This window comes from Scyliorhinus canicula, chromosome 16, assembly GCF_902713615.1.
Source record: "Scyliorhinus canicula chromosome 16, sScyCan1.1, whole genome shotgun sequence".
Taxonomy (NCBI): Eukaryota; Metazoa; Chordata; class Chondrichthyes; order Carcharhiniformes; family Scyliorhinidae; genus Scyliorhinus; species Scyliorhinus canicula.
Window position 1 is genome coordinate 28,989,823 of NC_052161.1, and position 23,681 is coordinate 29,013,503.

At 45.6% G+C, this 23,681-nt stretch overlaps 1 protein-coding gene across 1 annotated transcript in view; it reads left to right on the plus strand.

Annotated features, from left to right (window-relative positions):
* The window catches only part of grk5l (G protein-coupled receptor kinase 5 like), a 320,507-nt gene that overhangs the window by 170,502 nt on the left and 126,324 nt on the right, over positions 1-23,681 (plus strand). The window contains exon 4 of the mRNA XM_038821419.1: positions 11,802-11,879. Coding sequence (XP_038677347.1) covers positions 11,802-11,879 — 78 coding nt within the window. The remainder of the gene's footprint in view (positions 1-11,801; positions 11,880-23,681) is intronic.

The window sequence follows — 23,681 nt, forward strand, 5'->3', positions numbered from 1 at the left end:
CTCTTTCTCTGTATCTATTGTCTCTCTCTCTGTTTGTGTTTCTGTCTCCTTCGCTCCCGGTTTTCTCTCTCTTCCTCCCCCTTTCTCCCTCAGTTACTCTCTCTCCCTCTGTTTCTCACTATCCCTCCATTTTCTCTCTCCCCTCCATCTCTCTCTTTGCCCTCAGTCTCTCTCTCTCCCCCTCCATCTCTCTCTCTCCCTCCATCTCTCTCTTTGCCCTCAGTCTCTCTCTCTCCCCCTCCATCTCTCTCTCTCCCTCCTTCTCAATTTCCCTCTCTCCCCCTCCGTCTATCTCTCTCTCCCCCTCCGTCTATCTCTCTCTCCCCCTCCATCTCTCTCCCCGTCCATTTCTCTCTCCCCCACCGTCTCTCGCTCTCTCTCTCCTTGTTTCGCTCTCTCTCTCTCTCTCTCTCTCTCTCTCTCTCTCCATCACTCTTTCTCTCTCTCCCCCTCTATCCTCTCTCTCTCTAGAATCCTGCCTCTCCTCTATTTCAGCATTTTACTTCACCTCTCCTCCATCTCTCTCCCCCCATCTCTCTCCCCCTATATATCTCTCCCCCATCTCCCCCCTCATCTCTCCCCCCTCATCTCTCTCCCCTCATCTCTCTTTCCCCCATCTCTCTTTCCCCCATCTCTCTTTCCCCCCTATATCTGTCCCCCCTATATCTGTCCCCCATCTCGCTCCCCTCTATCTCTCTCCCCCTCTATTGCTCTCCCCCTCTATCTCTCACCACCCTCTATCTCTCACCACCCTCTATCTCTCTCCCCTCCCCTATGTTTCCCACCCACTATCTCTTGTCCCCTTTCTATCTCTTTCCCTTCTATCGCTATTCCCTCTTCTGTCTGTTTTTCACTCTATCCTTTCTCCATCCTCTGCCTCTGATCCCTCTCCTCCCACTCCAGTCTCCCCGTCCTCCTCATATTCCCTTTCCCGACCATGCCCCTGGCTGTTTCTGTCTCCTTCTCTATTCATGTACCTCATGTGTCCTTCCTTCTCTCACATGCTTCTCTCTCTCCTTGTACCAAAGGCCTTTCTTCTCTCTGTTGAATGTGAATTCACAGTATTGAGGTAAAACATTGTTTATACAGTTTAGGATCATCCCAACAGATTTTCTGATGAGTTGCAGGACATTTTCCCCAGAATATAAACTTCCATATCACACAAGCAACTAACAAATTTACTTGAGTTGATTTAAATCTATTAACTGTAAGAACGTTGGATTAATTGATGAATACATTTGAATATGATTAAATGTGACTGTCGCCGTTGAGGAAATCTGTGGTAATGTGTCCCATCTACAGATCTTGATGATCTTCTGCTAATACCCTGTCTAATGTTAGAACAACTTGATTCACTGTGATATAATTTGGAAACGCACTGATACATGACGTTGCGTTGCAATGAAGATGAATCAGCATATCATAGACCTCCAGGTATAAAGTTAAATCAATTTGGAACTATGAAAGATGAATTAAATAGAAGCAGACTGCATTTCAGGGCTGTATCAGTGCAAAAAGCTTGCTGTTCAAGTTATTGAAGTGATCAAAAGTTGTGGAAAAGGCTTCGCACATTTTGAAGTCCCTGCTCTAACATTTGTTTTAGTTCAGTTTTCAATATATTTGTGAATGCTTCCATAGGTTTTTCCAAATGACATTAGGCAATAAGCTAATATACGTTGTTGTCTGATGTCCATTTCAATTGCTTTAGTTTTCATTCACTACCTTAATACTGCTGATCCAACTGCTCCGAATCTCTAGTGGTCAAATATTATTTCACAGTAAGAAGTCTTACAACACCAGGTTAAAGTCCAACAGGTTTGTTTCAAACACGAGCTTTCGGAGCACTGCTCCTTCCTCAGGTGAATGGCGAGGTATTCGCCATTCACCTGAGGAAGGAGCTGCGCTCCGAAAGCTCGTGTTTGAAACAAACCTGCTGGACTTTAACCTGGAGTTGTAAGACTTCTTACTGTGCTCACCCCAGTCCAACGCCGGCATCTCCACATCACAAATATTATTTCAACAATCAGGACATGTAATCTGACAAACTAAATCTTGCATTCCATTCGAGCATCATTCCCATTTTAATCATTGTAAAGAGTTGACTTGTCAGCTAAGTTCAGATATGAAAAATCACCATGACAGTGGAAACCCAATTAGCAGCAGTCTGATATGTAAGCATTTTTTGATGGTTATGCGTGGAACTTTGCATCAGTCTCTAACTTTGAGAAAGGAGTGAAACTCTGGTTCTTCAATGCACTGCTTTAAATTAGTCAATATTACATCCTTCAGTGCAATGGAAATGTAACCATATTATTTTGGACTGAACATTACGGTAGTAATGATGGTGAAACTGTCCGCATTCATCATCATTACTTCTCTAAAACTGACAGCAAGTTCTGGAGTCTGCATGTGCACGGTTAAAAATGTGGAAATTCAGAGGTTTCAGCCAGTGATTCCAAGCTTCTCCGATAATGTGCGGTTGAAGTTCCCTTTGATTACAATCCCCTTTGATTACAATTAAGTAGTAATCCCTGAACTAATGAAAACTTGCCCTTTCGTTTTTAACCAGAAATATCCTTGGAAAAGTTACATTTGGTTGAATGGGTTTTCAATAATATACTCGGTTCATAATTACTCCTGAGCTGCTTTGTCCCTGACAAAAATAATTGTAAACTTGTGGAATGTCAAATTCATAGAACATAGAACATAGAACAGTACAGCACAGAACAGGCCTTTCGGCCCTCAATGTTGTGCCGAGCCATGATCACCCTACTCAAACCCACGTATCCACCCTATACCCGTAACCCAACAACCCCCCCCTTAACCTTACTTTTATTAGGACACTACGGGCAATTTAGCATGGCCAATTCACCTAACCCGCACATCTTTGGACTGTGGGAGGAAACCGGAGCACCTGGAGGAAACCCACGCACACAGGGGGAGGACGTGCAGACTCCACACAGACAGTGACCCAGCCGGGAATCGAACCTGGGACCCTGGAGCTGTGAAGCATTTATGCTAACCACCATGCTACCCCGCTGCCCCTTAACTGATTCCTTCTTTAAAATTCTTAATGAAGTGAAAAATTTAGTTCTTACTTCCTGGTTTGCTGTTTGTGAGAATATCGCAATGTCACGTTCTGGGAAGCGCTTAAGGCCGTACTAAGAGGGGAAATCATAGCCTACAAAGCGCAAAGAGATAGGGAGGAAAGGGTGGCTAGGCAGAAGCTGGTCGACTCCATACTGGAGGTAGACCATAAATACTCCGAGGCCCCGACTGTAGAACTCCTGGCGGAGAGAAAAGAATTACAAAGGAACTTTGACCTGCTCTCCACCAGGAAAGCAGTACACCAACTCCGCCAGGCACGCGGGGCCCTATACAAACACGGAGACAAAGCCAGCCGCCTGTTGGCCCACCAGCTGAGAAAGCAGGCAGCCAGCAGAGAAATTGCGCAAATCAGAGATACCAGAGGCACGTTGGAAACAGAACCAGAGAGGATTAACAAAACCTTCAAGGCCTTCTACCAAGAGCTGTACACCTCAGAGCCCCCAACGGGGAAGGCTGGGATGAACCGGTTTCTTGACGGACTGAACATACCAGTTGTGGGAGAGGGCAGAAAACGGGATCTGGAAGCACCACTAGCACTGGGAGAGATCATGGAGAGCATTAGCTCCATGCAGGCGGGGAAGGCGCCGGGACCGGACGGATTCCCGGCGGACTTCTACAAAAAATTTGCGACAGCGCTGGCCCCGCACCTGCGGGAGATGTTCACAGACCCGCTAGCTAGGGGCACGTTGCCACCCACGTTAGCACAGGCCTCAATCTCGCTGATACCTAAGAAAGACAAAGACCCAACGGAATGTGGGTCATACAGACCCATATCTCTGCTGAATGCAGACGCCAAAATACTGGCCAAAATCCTAGCCAAAAGGCTAGAAGACTGTGTACCTGAGGTGGTCACAGAGGACCAGACGGGCTTTGTCAAAGGTAGACAGCTGACCGCGAACATCAGGCGCCTGCTGAACGTGATAATGACCTCCTCCGGGGAGAGAACACAAGAGGTGATCGTCTCCCTGGACGCAGAAAAGGCCTTCGACAGAGTCGAGTGGAAATACCTCATAGAGGTACTGGAGCGGTTCGGGCTTGGAACAGGGTTCACCGCTTGGGTAAAGCTCCTGTACAACGCTCCCATGGCGAGTGTACAGACCAACAATACCAACTCCCAATACTTCCAGCTGCACAGGGGCACCAGACAAGGATGCCCACTGTCCCCGCTGCTGTTCGCACTAGCAATTGAACCGCTAGCAATCGCGCTCAGGGCAGCAAAAAATTGGAGGGGGATCCGAAGGGGAGGTAGAGAGCACAGAGTCTCACTCTATGCGGATGATCTGCTCCTCTATATCTCGGACCCACAAAGCAGCATGGACGGAATCATCGCGCTCCTGAAAGAGTTTGGAGCCTTCTCGGGCTACAAACTCAACATGAGCAAAAGTGAGATCTTCCCAGTACACCCGCAAGGGGGGGGGGGGGGGGGGGGGGCAGCACTAAAGGGGCTGCCGTTCAAACAAGCCCGACATAAATTCCGCTACCTGGGGATCCAAATAGCCCATGACTGGAAAGGGATCCACAAATTGAACCTCACCAGCCTGACGGAGGAAGTTAAAAAGGACCTGCAAAGATGGAACACACTCCCGCTCTCCCTCGCGGGGAGAGTTCAGACGATCAAAATGAACGTACTGCCCAGGTTCCTCTTCCTGTTTAGATCCATTCCGATCTACATCCCCAAGGCCTTTTTCAAAGCGCTGGACAAACTCATCATGGCGTTCGTATGGGGGGGTAAAAATGCTAGGATCCCAAAAAAGGTCTTACAAAAAACAAAAACCAGGGGAGGGTTAGCCCTCCCGAATCTACAATTCTACCACTGGGCAGCAACAGCCGAGCGAGTAAGGGGATGGATCCAGGAGCCAGAAGCTGAGTGGGTGCGTGCGGAGGAGGCCTCCTGCATGGGAACCTCCCTCCGGGCCCTCGCCACGGCAGCACTCCCATCCCCACCCAAAAAACACTCCAGCAGCCCAGTGGTGACAGCCACCCTCCAATCCTGGAACCAACTGCGGCAGCAACTTGGCCTGACCAAAATGTCGGACAAGGCTCCCATCTGCAACAACCATAGGTTCACACCAGCACTGACTGACGCCACCTTCAAAAGGTGGAGGCAGGATGGAGGGACACTGACAGTCAGGGACCTATACACGGACGGCAGGATCGCAACACTGGACGAACTGACAGAGAAATTTCAGCTAGCCAGGGGGAACAAGCTAAGGTATCTGCAGCTTAAAAACTTCCTACGAAAGGAGACAAGGACGTACCCACAACCGCCACGACAGACACTACTGGAAGACCTACTGGACGCAAGTATCCTAGAGAAAGGGAACTGTAGTGACATGTATGACCGACTGGTAGATAGGGACGACACCGTACTGGACGCAACAAGGAGGAAATGGGAGGACGACCTGCGGATGGAGATCGGGTGGGGACTCTGGAGCGAAGCACTGCATAGGGTCAACTCCACCTCCACGTGCGCAAGGCTCAGCCTGACGCAACTAAAAGTGGTACATAGAGCCCACTTAACAAGAACCCGTATGAGTAGGTTCTTCCCGGAGGTGGAAGACAGATGTGAACGGTGCCAAAGAGGCCCGGCCAACCACGCCCACATGTTCTGGTCTTGCCCCAGACTCGTGGAGTACTGGACAGCCTTCTTCGAGGTAATGTCCAAAGTGGTGGGAGTGAGGGTGGAGCCATGCCCGATAGTGGCGGTCTTCGGGGTTTCAGAACAGCCAGATCTATTCCTGGGGAGGAGGGCGGATGCCCTTGCCTTTGCCTCCCTGATCGCCCGCCGTAGAATCCTGTTTGGCTGGCGGTCAGCAGCACCGCCCAGAGCTGCGGACTGGCTGTCCGACCTCTCGGAATCTCTCCAAATGGAGAAAATCAAATTTGCCATCCGAGGGTCGGACGACGGCTTCCACAGAACGTGGGAGCCATTCATGCAACTGTTCCGGGACCTATTTGTAGACAATGTACAAGAGGAAGAATAGTCGGGGGAAGGTAGCGGGAGGGGGGGGGGGGGGCCACAGGTTCGTTACGGGGGTTCGATGGCTAGCTAAGGCCCAAAACCAAACTAAATAAACATGTTGAGGGGGGGGGGGGGGGGCGCAGTTACTACTACGAAGATGCTTACCTGTAAATATGTATGTTAATTTTTGCGTGTTTGTTTTTTTTTTTTTTTGTTTTTTTTTCTTTCTCCTAACAATTTGTAATTTGTTCAATATAAAATATGAAAACTGAATAAAAACATTTATAAAAAAAAAAGAATATCGCAATGTGAGTGGCTGCTTACCTGCTTGATGACATCACTGTTGCTGGGCGTATGACCCAGAGGCCATGAAAGGGAAAGTTTATGCCACAGAGGTCATTAGATTTATGTGGGCAGCTTTCTGAGCCAATATATTCTTCTCCTCTCTCCCTTCAATTCCGTTGCTTCCCCTCTTGTTTCTTCCCTCGTCCTAGCAATTGTGGATTGCTTCTGCTTTCTGTTACGCTGGCAAAACATTTGGTCATCACCTTGCATATGAAGCTACAACCCAAAGTAAAAGTAATGCAAATTTAGGTACATGACACTATTGCAGCGGCTGAATCAAAACAATCATCCTTGCCCACCCACCCCGGCTTCAGTGAGGGGACATGAATCACAGTATATATATTATAAAATCATCTACCAATTATAGTGTAGAATTTGGAATACTAACTCACTAGGTAATCTTGCAGAGACATGAATTGCTACAGTGGTTCTTCATCCAACAGCCTATTCAGAAACTGTTCCGCCACATGTGTGGACCTGCATGTTTATGGCAGTAACAGATGTAAAACCTGATCCTTTGTGGAATTTTAATTGCATTTGAAAGCAAACATCCAAAAGATATGCAAGGTTGATACTAGAACTGAGAGGATATATACTTATCAGGAAAGACGAAGCTGGTAGGAGCTCTGTTCTCTAGAAAAGAGGAGGCCGAGGGGGAAATGCACTGGAGGTAGTTAATTTGTTGGTGTAGTGAGGCCTGTGAGGGTGGCCAAAACTTAGCACTCTTTTATCTCAGCTGGTCACCATTAAATACAATAGTGAACTTGGGAGAAACTTCTTTATCCAGAATGGTCAGAATTTGGAACTTGCTGCCACATGTAGCTTTTTCAAAGTCCCTCCAAGGGATGTGGTCACCGTTGGCTGGGCCAGCATTTACTGCCTATCCCTACTCGTCCTTAAACTGAGTGGTTCGCGAGGCCATTTCAAAGGGCATTTAAAAGTAAACCACATTGCTGTAAATCTTGAGTCACGTTCACCAGGTAAGGATGGCAGATTTCCTTCCCGAAAGGACATTGGTGATCTAGAATGATTTCACGGTCATCTCTTTAATTCCAGATTTTTATTGAATTCACATTTCACCATCTCTCTTAGTAGGATTCAAGCCCAGGTCTCCAAAGCATTTCCCTGGGCTTCTGGATTACTAATCCAGTGACATTACCTCTGCACTGCTGCCTTCCCTTTAAGACAAATCACATAGATGCCTTTAAGGTAAGCTCAATAAGCACATGAGGGAGAAAGGAACAGAAGGGAATGCTGATTGGTTGAATTAAGAAGGGTGGTAGGAAGTCTGCATGGAGCATATATGCCAACATAGACCAGCTGGGCTCAATGGCCTGTTTCTGTGTGAAATGACGAAAACAATCTGTGCTGCAATCTCATTGAAAACTGGTATGTAAGGTATGCATTTTGAAAATAACTTCACCTTGACACTATCGCCCCTTTCTAATTGATGCATTACTATTCAAGATGAAGTATTTATATATTATACATACACACATTATGTATATATATATATATAAACGAATGGAATGCACTCAATAAAATTATATAATTGGGATTCAATATAAACTAATGGATTGCAGTCAATAAAATTATATTGTTGGAATTCAAAAACTGTGGAACAGTGGCTGGAAAGTTTTTTTTAATCTTTAAGAATTCCTACTTGAAGCTTGCGAGTAGCGTTTTGTATCCTACATTCTTAACAGCATTTTTTTCGAGTTATAAGCTAATTGATATTGAACTGTTTAGCAGGGGGAAAAAATTGTTTGTACTTAAAGGTCAATCTCTCTCGAGCACACATTTCCTGTTGTATAATAAATAGCAACATGCTTGCTGGAGACTTAAATTTAGTGTTTACTTGTTTCTCTGGGTCCTAGAGGTACTGAGTGCGACTGAAGCAAAACTAAATGAAGCCAAACAACCCCCTCCACCACCACCGCGCCAAAAATAAATTACATTTATGGGTAGTTAAGGAGGTTTCGCTTGAAAAACAGTATCTGACCTTATAGCGTTCATTCTGAAAAAGGCAGTGCTTTAAGTAAACCTGGAATGCACATTTGCATTTTGTACACTTATCCTAACTGCTTGAGGCTGTTTCCATGTGTGTGATGCAGCAAAAATATCTTAATTTAGAGTAAGTCAGTGATACAGATCAGCCATAACCTCATTGAATGGTGGAATGGGCTTGGGGGCTAAATGGCCTATTGATATGTTCCATGAGCATTTCATGATCGACTCGGTGTACTGTTGGAAAATAAGGAAACCAAAAACAGAAGAGTTAGAAACCCGTACTCTAGAAATATTATTGCAGATTAAGTCATGAAACAGTGGAGGGAGATTGCCTAACTGGATTTGAGAGGAATGCATTTTTAATCAACACAAAACTGAACCTGGGTGAAGGTAGATAAATAGATGTTAAATGTTTTTACAGTTTTGTAATTACGTAGGCTACGATACTGTGTCAGCTATTGTTTGGTTGGTATCAGTCTCGGCTTCCACTTCAGGACTACATAAGTTAAGGCTGGCACCCGGGCAATGCTGAGGGGGTGCGGAACTGTCGGCAGTGCCATCTTTCGAACGAGACGTTAAACTATAGCTCTGCTATAGTTTTCTCAGATGGGCATAAAAGATCCCATGGCACTATTTTGAAGATGAGACTTGGTTCTGTGGCCAGCATGCATCCTTCAAATCAACATCACAAGAATAAATGATCTGGCCATTATGACACTGGTGTTTGTGGGAGGCTATTGTGCGCAGGCTGGCTGCTACACGTCATAAATTACAACAGTGATAACACTTTAATGGTACTTCATGGGCGATAAAGCACTTTGGGACATTCTGAGGTTGTTGGCGGCACTATGTAAATGCAGATCTTTGTTCCTCCTCGTTTGTCTTGCTGTAATATTGGGTATTAGCCTGAAGGTCACCACAAACTTTTGTGTAGTATGGGAAAGAAAGATATTTCACCCCCCCCCCCCGCCCCATTTACATAGTCTCTTATTACACCATCCAGAAACATCTCTAAGCACTTTATTTACAATGTTGTGCAGAGAAAGGCGCTTCAAATCATGGGTGATAAAATTGTGTAGGTCACGTTGCTGTAGATTGGTACCCCTGAAAGGTTATGGAATAGTTTTCAACTGTGGAAAGACCACGTGGAAGATGAAAGGTGATGTGAATGTGAGGAAGGAAGGAAGAGTGACAACAGAGTGGTAGAGCTAGTGGAAGGAATAGTGTTATCTGGGAATGCTGGCTCACTAATTACCTGTGGACCACATTGTAAGTCACTAGATACTCACTATGGTATAACTTATCTATTACTCTTCAAGTGAAACTAGTGTTTCAACTTCCGTTAGTCATGGAAATGATCAGTTCCGAATCGCCCATCATATGAAGTAAAGAACTTGAAGGTGCCTAATAAATGAATGCTTTCTCCTTCATGCTGATTTGATCCTTCAGTAAAAACTGTGCATCCCAAGGACGCTGGAGCAGATCATTGGAAACATTCTAGCATTTGCCTTCCTGCTTATCTTGTTCCCATCTTGTCAATGCCATCAACTTCACAGAAATAACTTTGGAGAAATTGTTTCACAGATTAGAAATGCTTGCAACCAGGGAAAAATAAATAAAATTTTAATGTGGTGAAGCTGATAAAAGGTTTCCTCTTTCAAGTGCTTTATCAGGCGGATCCTTGTTGCCTTTTCATAGCAAGTCATTTTCTCAATGCCTTGAAGTATTTCCTCGGTCCAAATTCGCACTGTAATTGTTCGCCTCATAAGGTTTCTTCTGAGGGATGGTGAATAAGTCATTTGAAATTTGAGCATCTCAACATGTTGACAATAAGGAGGGGGAACCAGTAGCAAACCTCTTTTATCATGAAATCTCCAGTTTTGTTGGCTGTCATAAACCTGGGAACAATCATTTTGTGTCTTGGGAAAATGTTTTTCCAGCACTGGACTCTATTTGACCTAAACCATTATTTTCTCCTTTTTTTAGAATCTGATTGGCCCTGCAGGCTGTCTGAAATGTTAATGGGCAAAGAAACATTGGATCAGCTCCTATTAAGGGGGCAAATCAAGAATCCGTTTTTCAGAAATTAATCTGTTTGGCACATTATCGGTCGGGTTCAGCAATCTGATCCAAATAAATGTTTGCTTCGACCAAGTTTACATGTGCATCTCATTTTTCTTACAATTAAGTGCCGAATATAGAGCTCTGATTCTTCATGAATGACTCAGACAAGGTATGTTGGCTGCCGTGCTTTATAGTCTGTGTCACTTGAAATGCAGCAGAGCTCAAAATTGCACTGAAAGTAAGTGCACTTTAAACTCCAGATGGTAATAATCAATTCTGGCTTGAAGCAGGCAATATTGGACGACTCCCCTGATATAATCTGGTTTTCCTTTCTGCCTCTGCCACCCACCTCCAGCCGCTGAAATGAATGTTGGGCCAATGGGGTCAATTTCAACTTTGGCAGAGGCCTATAAATTGGCACTGGTGGGTCAGCTGTTGGTTACACACCCAACCCGATTGATAGTCAGGTAACCAAACCAGTAATTCCATTCATTGGCCGGGATTCTCCAAAAAGCAGCTTGGTGCCGCACCACGTGGCCAAAGAAAGCCGGGAGACCACGCTCCAGGGATCTACACGAGATCCAATGCAACCTCCTGAGACGTTGCGGTGTAAATCCCGCCGACTCGAGTCACGTTGAATAGCATTGCGTTTATCGCCGCTGTGAGCGCTGGGAAACACACGGCTAAACGCACTCACTGGGGGACTTTGTTCCCTTTTGGGAGAATCGCGCCAATTGTGTTTGGAGAATGCATTCGATGCTAATAACAGTGAAGTGTAGACAGTAACAGGGCTGTATCTGTGAATTTTGCAATTTTCCTTTTACTCTGATTGCATATTCCTGCCCAATCATAATTATTTTTAAAGTTCTACGCTAATGACCTCAGTTAAATAACCTGCTGCATGATCCAGTTTTTACATGATTAACAAACTGGACTGTGTCTCCATTTTGTCCCTTTCCCCAATGAACAGGAGTTCAGTTATATGACCCTTTCTCATGACAAAGAGCCAAAGTCCTGTCATCCTTAGTGCTCTTCTGAACAGAGCGCATTAATCCTGTTGCATCAGGCTTTGACTGGAATTGCATCGCAGTAATGAAGATTGTGATCATTTCTGTGCCAAATGAAATGTCAACTTGTATGTAAATAGCACTTTTGAAATTGTATAAAAATGAAGGTTTTGAGAATAATCAATGGTCTACAATTCAAAATGTAATCTTCGCAACAGGCCATTTTGTACTTATTTCTGAATTGATTACTTTCTGTCCACAATAGGTTTGCATGGTTCATAAACTATTTTATTATTTGTCTCCAGACAGAGTATGAAGTTATGCCAGATGAAAAACGTGAAGAAAAAGGACAAGAGATGATCAGTAAATACCTCACCCCAGAGGTATGAACTCAGTATTGTTGTGTTATGTTGCTTCGGATAACACAGGCTGCTACTTGATGCAGTCTACTCTTAACTAAAGGATGCTCCAGACTCTGAAATGAGTTCAACGTGTTTATTGAACTATTAACACAGTTCTCAAGTGGGTTCGACTCTCTGCTAATCTAACTGTAGTAACTCAGTCTAAGTGCACCAGCTTGCTCAAAGCCATGTGCTGGGGTGTGATGCTGCTGATCAACCCTGTCTAACTCTCTAGATGTCTGTCTGTGGAAAGAGGCAGGGTGTGAGTGCCTCATCCCTTTTATACTGTTAATGTCATGCCCTCTTGTGGTGATGCCACCTCTGAGTGTCCTGACTGCCCATTGGTTGTATCCTATTCTGAGTGTTCATTGGTTGCATGTTTGCATATCATGACAAGTATTACGATTAACAGCCATTCATTGCTCGTTCTGTGGCTGGAAAATAAAATGTAATAAGTTTGCTAAATGAGTTGGAGCTGAGCTCGTGGTTAGAAAGTGGTGAGATGCAATTCTAGTCTTTGTATCTGTCGTGATTCTGAGGTTAGGGTGAGTAATTCTCTAATCCTACCAATTTGCCACAGCAACACTTCAACTTAAATCTCACCTTAAATATACTTTGTTTGGTCAGATCTGGATGATGGGTTAAAGTAACTCGAAGGTGCAAAACTGGTCAACCTTTTCCAGTGCTTTGGGAAATCTTTTGTGACTGCCTGTGTTGTATCTGTATCCGAAGGATCGGGAACAAATCGCTTATATTCAGGATTGAGATCTCTGCCTCCCCGGATTCTTGGCGATGTGCCATAGCTGGCAGAGGGATTCAGCTTTCCAGCAGCTGAGCAATGGGATTTCCGATTGTAGCCCCCCTCACCTGCACCGGCAAGTAGGGCATCTCCCGCCCTTCCCCCCCCCCCACTCCGCTCCCTTCCCTACCACAGGAATAATGGGCCATGCCCCCACTGAACCCTCTTTTGTCAGCAGAAAGCACCTAGCTCTTTTTGATGCGTTGAGGAGCTGTCAATCATAGAAAGAGTGTCTATAAACATTATGGTTAGCATCAAAACAGAGTAGTAGAGATGCATTCAAGCATGAATGGAAAGATAAATAAATAAACCCCTTAAGCAGCTGAGTCTGGACCAATAACACGTCAGTCACTGGCTAGTGAATGGTGTTGCTATGTGAAATTGAATGGGAGTTTTGGATTTCAAAGGCTGTCAAGCGATTTGAAGCACTTTGAAGTGTACTTGGCTTTCTAGGAAGCCTCTGATGCTTGTAACAGCTGCTGCTTTGAACACTTTTGCCTGAGGCAGCAGATATTAGGTGAGGGTAAGTAAAAATGCAGTGATTTTTCACACTACTGCTCTTCAACTTTGAGGCAGGGGTCTCTGACGGAGGTCTCTGATGGAGGCCTCTGGTCGGGGCTCTCTGGTGGGGGGGGGTCTCTGGTGGGAGTCTCTCCTGGGGGGATCTAATGAGGAGCTGGGGGGCCAGGTCACCTTCATGCGGCATGCTGTTGGGGGGTGAAGTGACCTATTATTCCCACGGTGGGGGAGGATGCCCCTACTTATTAGCGGGAAGAGGGGTGACATGATTTGCATCGAGGGGTGGAGGGCACTTCAGTTATGCCCTCACCCCCTTTACCCACCTCGGGGTCCACCGCGTCAGGCCCAGTGGAGTTCCCACTGTGGCGGTCAGATCACATTAAGTGAGTGGAGAATTGGACTTCCAGCCCGTTAATCACACTCAAATGTATGATCCTGCCTCATCTTGCTGGCACAGGGTGTGAGCCCGTGTTTCGGGGGACGCTCCATCGTCTGGTCAATTGGGTTTTCCGATTGCAGCAGTGGGGAATGTAAATCCTGGCCCATATCTTTATGTAACCGACTGATTGACCAGTGGATGATCTAAGGTTCACGATAAAATCAAGAGCAGTTATAGGAGGTATAGCTTCCAAGCATGCTACAGGAGGTATAGCTCGGATTGCAAAAGTCAGAGAAGCCATATGTTAGTCCTATGAATATTTCGGGCCCATTTACCACTTTATGGCAGTTATGATTAACTCAGTTCACCTTTCTTTGTTTCAGCTGACTTTAATAAGGACACGTGTAGTCCACACTGAGTAAAATAAGCAACAAAAGTTTTATTTACAGAAACGATATGTACACTACCCAGTAGATCACTATCGGGTTCCTTTACTGACTGATCTTTTATACATTGGTCAATTGAGATAACCGGGGGAGTTTGTATACCACAAGGAGCATGGAGAAGCCAAGCATTCCTACCCGGTAGGTTCCCTGTGGGATATTACATTGACAATGATAAGCCAAACTTACGTTGCGACTTTTGAATGCCTCATTTTTCTTTGAACAGTGTGCCTGGTAGATTCTAGGCAAGATCGAACTCTGAAACACAAATAGAATCCCTGTACCAACTTGGCATAAGTTGTTTGAGTGTTGCTTGCGTAGTTGGAATCTCTCTATTAATTTGAAGAAGCTGTCAACATATCAGCAAGTAATAATTATCTTGTTAGATCAGGGAAAAAGGTCCTCCAATGTCCATGACTAGATACTCCAATGGAGCTATTGTTACCACTAACACTGTAGTTGCTATTAATGGATCTGAAATCCACATGTAACAAATTACATTTTTTCATACTCGACCAATAAGCTCAGTGAGGAAGTATTATTATTGTTTATATTCTGATACTTGGGCGCCAAGTTAGTAGCGTCCAGAGAAACATAGAAAAGCATTCTTATGTTAAGAAGCATTAAAGTCCCCAGGGCCTGATGGGATCTTTCCCAGAATACTGAGGGAGGCAAGGGAGGAAATTTCTGGGGCCTTGACAATAATCTTTGTATCCTCATTGGCTACAGGCGATGTTCCAGAGGACTGGAGAGTAGCCAATGTTGTTCCATTGTTTAAGAAGGGCAGCAGGGATAATCCATGAAATTATAGGCCAGTGAACCTTATGTCAGTGGTAGGGAAATTATTGGAAAAGTTTCTTAGAAACACCATTCACTCACATTTGAAAACAAATGGACTTATTAGTGATCGACGGTATGATTTTGTGAAAGGGCGGTCGTGCCTCACTAATTTGATCAAGTTTTTCGAGGAAGTGACAAAGATGATAGATGAGGGGAAAGGTAGTAGATGTTGTATACATGGACTTCAGTAAAGCCTTCGACAAGGTACCTCATGGTAGACTGGTACAAAAGGTGAAGTCATATGGGTTCAGAGAAGAGCTGGCAAGTTGGATACAGAACTGGCTTGGGCACAGAAGACAGATGGTAGCAGTAGAAGAATGTTTTTCTGAATGGAAGACTAGCGGCGTTCCACAGGGATCAGTTCTGGGGCCTACGTTGTTCATGGTGTATATAAATGATTTGGAAGAAAATGCAGCTGGTGTGATTAGTAAGTTTGCAGGTGACACAGAAATTGGTGGAGCTGCAGATAGTGGAGAGGATTGTCAGAGGATACAGCAGGATATAAACTGGTTAAGAGTCTTGGGCAAAGAACTGGTAGATGGAGTTTAATCTGGACAACTGTCTTCATGAGTCATTGTGCTTCATGAGTCATTGAGCCGAAGGTGGGATCAGGTAAGTGACATATTCTTTTCTTCATTGAATCTTGATTACTATCTCGTATCCACCCACCAAATGAAAACAAAAGCTCCTCGCTTGTTTTATTTTTGATGAAAGCTAAAGGGAAGAGATTCAAGAGAGGAATTATTACACAATTCAGAAATCCTAACTAAAGGAGCATTTAGCCTATCGCTATTGAGTAAGGCTTGCTGAGTGGGTTTTTAATCCTGTAATTACCACTTGTGTAAGGTGACGGTGCAGCATCAGTAGTGTCACCTCGGAAGAAGGTATGCTGCTAGGGAAGGGCATGGTCAGGTAAAAGGATGAGGAGAGAGCAGAGCATGGACTGGAAACGTCTGTACAGGAATAAGTGAGAGAAGGAGGAGCTTGTCTCTGAGGGCAGCAGTTAGGATTAACATGGAAAAGGACAACCTTTATGACATGTTTGAAACGTAAAACAGCTAGTGTCGCGATTGGGAAAAAAACGGTGAGGAAGTAATCAGCACAAAATAGAACTGCAAAGAATCAGCAGTGAAATGAAGACCACTAGTGGGCGATACGCAGGGGAAAGCAGTTCCGTTTGGTAACCGGAAGAGAAAGGGTAGATGCTGAAGCAACAAAGGATTGGTGGTTGACCAGAAGCAGCAGAGGATGAGCCACGGGCCCAGAGAAATGGAGAGCCATATCTATAGAAATAGGAACCCAAAGAAAGAATAGCATTGAATCTGAGGATGGAGCATGAGGGGTGAGTGGAAAAACAGAACAGCACCATCAGAGGTTAAAGGAAATTTGGATAAAGGAAGACCGCCTCCATTTTAAAACACTGAATTTCCCTATTTGTTACAAGATGGAAATTCTACACAGCACTACAGAAATGAAAGTAATCCTGATATTCCTTAGAAACGGTGTTTTATTATAATCACTGCTTTTAAAATTGTGATCAATTTTATCGTTATTCTTTGTTTTCTTCTGACTATGTGAGTTGATTTGTTTGCTCCTGTTTAAACCATGAGCCATCATGACAGAAAAACTAGATGGTAGTTCAATGGGGTTGCCCCAATTTTCCCATTTAATTTCCCTTGGGAATCTACAACTGACTTATTTTCTGCAGCTGTGTTTACGTTTGGTCTATACAGATGTTAGGAGCAACACACAATTTTAAGGTAAACCAAACCTAAATCTGTATAAATTCCCAACACTCATCCTTTAAGGCGTACACCATTCCATAATCCAGAACCAGTTGGTATCAGTCTAGATACTGTCTTCACTATTTAACATGTAACTGTAACAACCAATTTTAATGATAAATGAAAGCTGAACTTGCCTGTAAAATTGAGAAACTTGATTGTAATCTTGAGGATTGGAAACTCTTGAGCCCGATTTTTAAACCACACATTTGCACAGACTTAAACGTGGGCCCAGATCGATGGCTGAAGGTTGGGTGCAAATTCCTTGAACCTCCATAGTTCAAGGCAAGTGAGAAAACTGTCGTCTGATATTATTTTAGATATTCCAAGAAACTATTTATTTTACAACACGGAAACTAACGGCTATTTTATTGCCAGGATTTCTACCTGTCCATTTGTGTACATGAACACACTCAGATTTTCATCAAAATGGCAAGCATTTACCTTTCGGGACCAGGGTCGGGATTCTCCCCTACCCGGCGGGGCAGCGGGTCCCGGCGTGATGGAGTGGCGTGAACCACTCCGGCATTGGGCCGCCTACTTCCGCACCTTTAGGGGCCAAGCCCTAACATTGAGGGGCTAGGCCTGCGCCAGAGCGGTTGGCGCTCCGCCGGCTGGCGTGGATGGCCTTTGGCGCCATGCCAGCCGGGGCCGAAGGGACTTCGTCGGCAGGCGGAAGTGCGCGCATGCGCCGGAGCGTCAGCGGCGGCTGACGTCATACCGGCGCGTGCGCAGGGGAGGGGGTCACTTCCGCCTCCACCATGGTGAAGACTATGGCGAAGGTGGAAGGAAAAGAGTGCCCCCACGGCACAGGCCCGCCCGCTGATCAGTGGGCCCCAATCGCGGGCCAGGCCACCGTGGGGTCACCCCCCGGGGCCAGATCGCCCCGTGTCCCCCCCCCCCCCCCCCCAAGGACCCCGGAGCCCGCCTGCTCCCGCCGGTAAGGTAGATGGTTTGATCCACGCCGGCGGGAGAAGATTGACAGCGGCGGTACTTCGGCCCATCGCGGGCCGGAGAATTGCTGGGGGGGGGGGGGGGTGCCCGCCGACCGGCGCAGAGCGATTCCCGCCCCCGCCGTGTCCAGAATTCTCCGGCACCGGCGGGGGGGGGGGGGGGGGGGGGGGGGGGGGGGGGGGGTCTGAAAATCCCGCCCCAGTTCTTTGAGTCTGAGAAAGCTAACTTAGTTTTCAAATGAGCCATTAAGTTTTTCCCATCCGAAAAATTAAACATCCTCAAATCAAACCCCAATTTCTATTTGAAATGTACATGTTAATGTCACACACAAGTTAGTCACGCGCAACACGAATGCTAGATTATCACCAAGTTTAGCAACAGTTGCTCAGAAAAGCTGCAGTAACTGAGACAGCCCTTCTTCGCCATCCATCGAAAATTCACCTTCACTTTGCATCTGTGGAAATGAAATTCCCAATCTGGATCATCGGGTTAATCAGACTTGCAAATGAGTTTTCAGATAGCATTTGCATTCCAGGAAGCTTGAAAAATACATAACCTGATCACATCTCTGAATTTTAAAACTCCTATCATTTTCATCCACCCTCCGTGCTCCCTCTGCACAAACACAATTTTCATTTACCGAACAACCGAGATTCAGTTCTACAGGCACCCAAGGGAAGTATGAATAAAGAAATCAAGTTTCAGCTCGAACGTTGAAATGTGAAGAAAGAATTTCATAATGGAACACATGCCATCATTTATTTCAGTGCTGACGAGATGAATATAAAATAATGATCAATAAAATAATAAATTTACATTGAAAACTAAAATGCCATGAAAATTAAGATGGAACTTTAAACTGTCATGAGCTGTATGTGTAGTTCACAATACTCCTACCTGACCACAGTACTGGGCTCTGATACCAACATATGGGAGTGATACATCTTCAAAGTATAGATTGCAAATAAACTATTGAGGGAACATGAAACAGCAGCCAATTGACTGCTGATTGGTAAGAGCTAAATGCTGCAACTAACTGTCTTGTAACTAAATATAATTTTTATATATTCCTTCTCATCCAAAGAAAATATTTGGGTAATAGGAAACAATAAGATCCCATTTTACGCAGCCATACAAAGATTTTTAACTATCTGTGACAACAGTGCAACATTGACAGAAATCAGATTTTACATAATTGGTGGTAATCATTTGTTTGCCACCCTTAGTCTCACTTTCACTGTTACAATGGGGCTTTTTTAACAATCATTCTTTTTTAACATGTTTTATTTTTTCAGCAAAATGGATGAGATGTAATGGACTTGGATGAATGATTGGAAAGTCTCCGTCTCATTTTTGTATCTGCAAATATTGCTAGGTCAGACCCTGTCTTTCGTGCTGGGCAAAAGATGGATGAGTTTAAATTAATTATCTGATTTCCCACTTAATGCAGTCTGCTGTGTGAAAGATTGCTGCTGGATTTGCATAATTTGTAGCATAGACTCCACTTTCAAAGAAATTGATTGCGTGTGAGGGTCATGATAAAGTTACTAAATTAAAGGCAAGGCGCTGGATTCTCCATTTCTGAGGCTAAGTGCGGAGGATCTGTGCCGTTTTACATGAAAAAAATCGGCAGTGCCCCCCTCACCAATCCTGCAACTGGTGAGGGGCTAGCAGCTGCGCCTGGTATAATACCCAGCTTCCACAATATAAATGGCCGGAGAATACGCACGGCGACATCTTGCAACAGTCGCGCCATAAAACATCGCGCTGATCGTGTGCGGACTCAACCTGCCAGATTAGTGCCCCCCTAGCCACCCCCCACCAGTACCCCCTGCCCTTGTGGAAGCCCCGCCCCTCCCCTCCAGCAGTAGCACAGCTACTTTATTTATTGAGAATTAGGTATACAATGCAAGAATGTTTGGAATGTAATGTTATATTTCCTCATTTAAAAAAAATCAACTTGTTTGGTGAAAACATTTGGAATTACATAATTGGTGTTACAGACAGGAGGGGGTTTAATTTCAACAGCACAAAATTCTCCCCTCACTATCGATCCGTAAACAGAAAGGTGTTTGATTTATTTTCCCCTTAATAAGTGATGGAGTATTTTCAAATCCCTCTGTTTTGGTGTGACCCAATTTTCCCACAAAAAACTCGAGATAGCATGATCTCAAAAATGTATTTGCACACACTCAAAACCTCTGGAGGAAGGTCACAACTTTGCTTCTTCTGCATTCATACAGTAAAAGACGAATAGAGAAAAAAATTATTTACAGTGCAGAGACCACAGAGAAAAGAATTATTGTTTCACATGGATTCCAGAATCAAAATTAAATCAGCTTCATAGCGGGTGGTGGGTTGAAAACTGATGCTGGACAATTAATTTTCCGATGGTGTTGATGTAAGTACGCAGAGATGAATCTGAATTCCAGGTGATGGTACAGACCTCCCAGCAGAAGCAGTGTAGATAGGGCTGGTGACCAACCTGGGCCAGAGTTCCTTGTCTGTGGCGTTGCTAGTTCGATGGTAAAATGGCAGACTGACTTTGCATTACAGCAAGGCAATATTGCAGGTTCCACAAACCAGAGGTACTTGTTACATGACTTGCAACTGCACTAACAGATTCAAAAATAGCTTCTTCCCCGCTGTTACTAGACTCCTAAATGACCCTCTTATGGACTGATTTGATCTTTGTGTATTTTATGTTTGCCCTGTGTATTTTCTTTTCATGTATGGAACGATCTGTCTGAACTGTACACAGAACAGTACTTTTCACTGTACCCAGTACACGTGACAATAAACCAATCCAATTCACACAGTCGTGTGTATCCCTCATCTGTGTCCCCGAGATTCGTAAATGTCTCAACCATTAAGAATTGAAAGGAAGGCTGTTGCGCCCTTTGAGTTAGAAAATGCAAATAGCCTTTGTGTAGCTCTCTTTGAATTTGGTCTATGCAACCCACAAGGATGGTCTTTAATAGTCGGAATTCTCCAGCCATTCGCTGGTGGGGGGGGGGTTTTTGGTCCCACGGCAGCGCACCCCCTCTCTGATCGACCATTACATTTGCAATCTTCCTTTGTAGCAGTGCTATAAATATGCACGTGCTGATTTACATCGCTGTAGGTAAAATTTCTAAATGCTGATTTCATCAATGTAAAGTCAAGCACAGCTGGCCCCTTAAATTAGTTAATTTAATTTTGGAGGAGAGATAAACCTCCCCTTCTGTATTCCCAGTGCCAGCTCAGAAGTGGAAATATGCGACCCCCCCCCCCAACCCGGCCACCCCGCTCCAATTCTGCTTCTTCCCTCTTCCTGTCCTCTTTACCTGCTGTCAAACAAATGTACGTCTAATAGATTGGAGATATGCCATCACCGCCATGATGCCAGTTGCCTGGATTTAGGATTTTGAGGGTAACCTTCAGTTAATTGGGGTGGGGGGCGGTTAATTTATTTAAATGCGTTACGGGCTTCTAATTGGAAATTTGCCCCCCATTAGATTTACATGATATCCAAGTGGATCCCTCTGAAACTTTACTGACTAGCCACTCCGAATAACCAGAAATGTCTGTAAGGAACAGGAACAGTGACACATCCACCAACAAGCCTGGCCCTTGGAAAGAACACCCCACTTAAGCCCACGCTTCAACCCTATCCCCGTAACCCAATAACCTACTTAACCTTCTGGACACTAAGAGGCAATTTAGCACGGCCAATCCATCTAACCTGCACATCTTTGGACTGTGGGAGGAAACCGGGGCACCCGGCCGAAACCCACGCAGACACGGGGAGAAAGTGCAAACTCCGCACAGTCACCTGAGGTGGGAATTTCGGTTAATCATTATCTCAGAGCTATAAACTAGAGACTTGCTGGCCTATGTTTGGAAAGGCAGATAAAATAGTCGGGAATATGCCATTTCACGATGCACTAAATTGCCTTTGTCACATTGTGTGCCAGCTAGTAAATTGACAATAACACTATTTATTTCCAACATGAGGTAGCGTTCCTCAGAGAAATGCTCCAGACAAAACACTTTGAAATGCAGTTGCTGTAGAATAATCTAATCACTTTGTGACGGCCTGTGCAATTTTTAGAGATTCTGATTGTATTGCCCATTTAGAAGTCGTGTGACATTATAAGGAATTTATAGCATTTTTTCGATCTCATGTAGGAAAGAAGAATGTTATCTGTAAAACCTTTCCAATCTCTGTTCTTGGGCCTGTGGCTATAATTGGGCTTTAATCTACATGCACATATGGAACTCGTTGTTTTAATCAGCTATGATGCAGATCAAAACATTGTATGGTTCTTTTGTACTGAAAATAGTGCAAAATTACCTTATTTTCTGTCAAACGTTCCCATACCTCAAATCTAGTTGGATCGGGGAGTTGGTATTCGGCTACATATTTGTTTGACCAAGTGATTACAGGTAGAAGCCTCGAACAGGAAGAGGAGGAATTCACTCTCTCCAGGGCATCCGCCCACGTCCCCTCCTCAATCTCCTCACCCAGCTCCTCTTCCCATTAATTTCCCCTTCAGATCCTCCACCGAGGCCTCGTCTACCTCCTGCATTACCCGATATATGTCCGAAATCCTCCGTCCTCCAACCCACACCCCCGAGAGCACCCTGTCCCGTACCCCACGTGGGGGCAACAAGGGGAACCCCTCCACCTGCCGCCTGGCAAATGCCCTAACCTGCATGTACCGAAACATGTTCCCCGGGGGGAGCTCAAACTTCCCCTCTAACTCCCCCAAGCTCGCGAACCTCCCATCTACAAACAGGTCCCTCAACCTCCTAACCCCTACCCTGTGCCAGCCCAGAAATCCGCCATCAATGCTCCCTGGAACAAACCGATGGTTCCCCCGTATCGGGGCCTCCATCGAGCCCCCCACTTCTCCCCTATGCCGTCTCCATTGCCCCAAAATTTTGAGGGTAGCCGCCACCAACGGGCTCGTGGTATACCTCGTTGGAGGGAGCGGCAACGGCGCCGTTACCAGCGCCTCCAGGCTCGTGCCCACACAGGACGCCATCTCCAACCTCTTCCATGCTGCCCCTTCCCCGTTCATTACCCACTTATGCACCATCGCTGCGTTGGCAGCCCAATAGTACCCACAGAGGTTGGGCAGCGCCAGCCCCCCCCATCCCTGCCCCGTTCTAAGAACACCCTTCTCACCCTCGGAGTCCCATGCGCCCACACAAATCCCGTAATACTCCTGTTAACTCTCCTAAAAAAGGCCTTCGGGATAAGGATTGGAAGGCACTGGAACAGGAACAAAAACCTCGGGAGCACCGTCATCTTAACGGACTACACCCTCCCCGCCAGTGACAGCGGTAACTTATCCCACCTTTTGAACTCCTCCTCCATCTGCTCCACCAACCTGTTAGGTTGAGCTTCTGCAGGGCCTCCCAGCCACCTGGACTCCTAGGTACCTGAAGCTCTTCCCTGCCTGCTTCAGTGGGAGCCTGCCAATCCCCTCCTCCTGATCCCCCAGGTGCACCACGAACAACTCGCTCTTGCCCAGGTTCAGCTTATACCCAGAGAAACCCCCAAATTCGCTGAGAATCCTCATCACCTCCGGCATCCCCCCCACCGGGTCCGCCACATACAGCAACAGGTCGTCCGCATAAAGTGACACTCGATGCTCCTCCCCACCCCGCGCCAGGCCCCTCCCCTCCAGCTCCCCGACTCCCTCAACGCCATGGCCAGGGGCTCAATTGCCAATGCAAAGAGCAAGGGGGACAGGGGACAACCCTGTCTCATCCCCGGTACAGCCGAAAGTCCTCTGACCTCCTCCTATTCGTGGCTACACTCGCCATCGGGGCCTCATAGAGCAGCCTCACCCAACGGACAAACCCCTCCCCAAACCCAAACCTTTCCAACACCTCCCACAGATACCCCCACTCAACATTATCAAAGGCCTTCTCCGCATCTAATGCCACCACTATCTCCGCCTCCCCTTCCACAGCCGGCATCATAATAACGTTGAGGAGCCTTCGTATATTAGTATTCAACTGCCTTCCCTCCACAAACCCTGTCTGGTCCTCGTGAATGACCCCCGGCACACA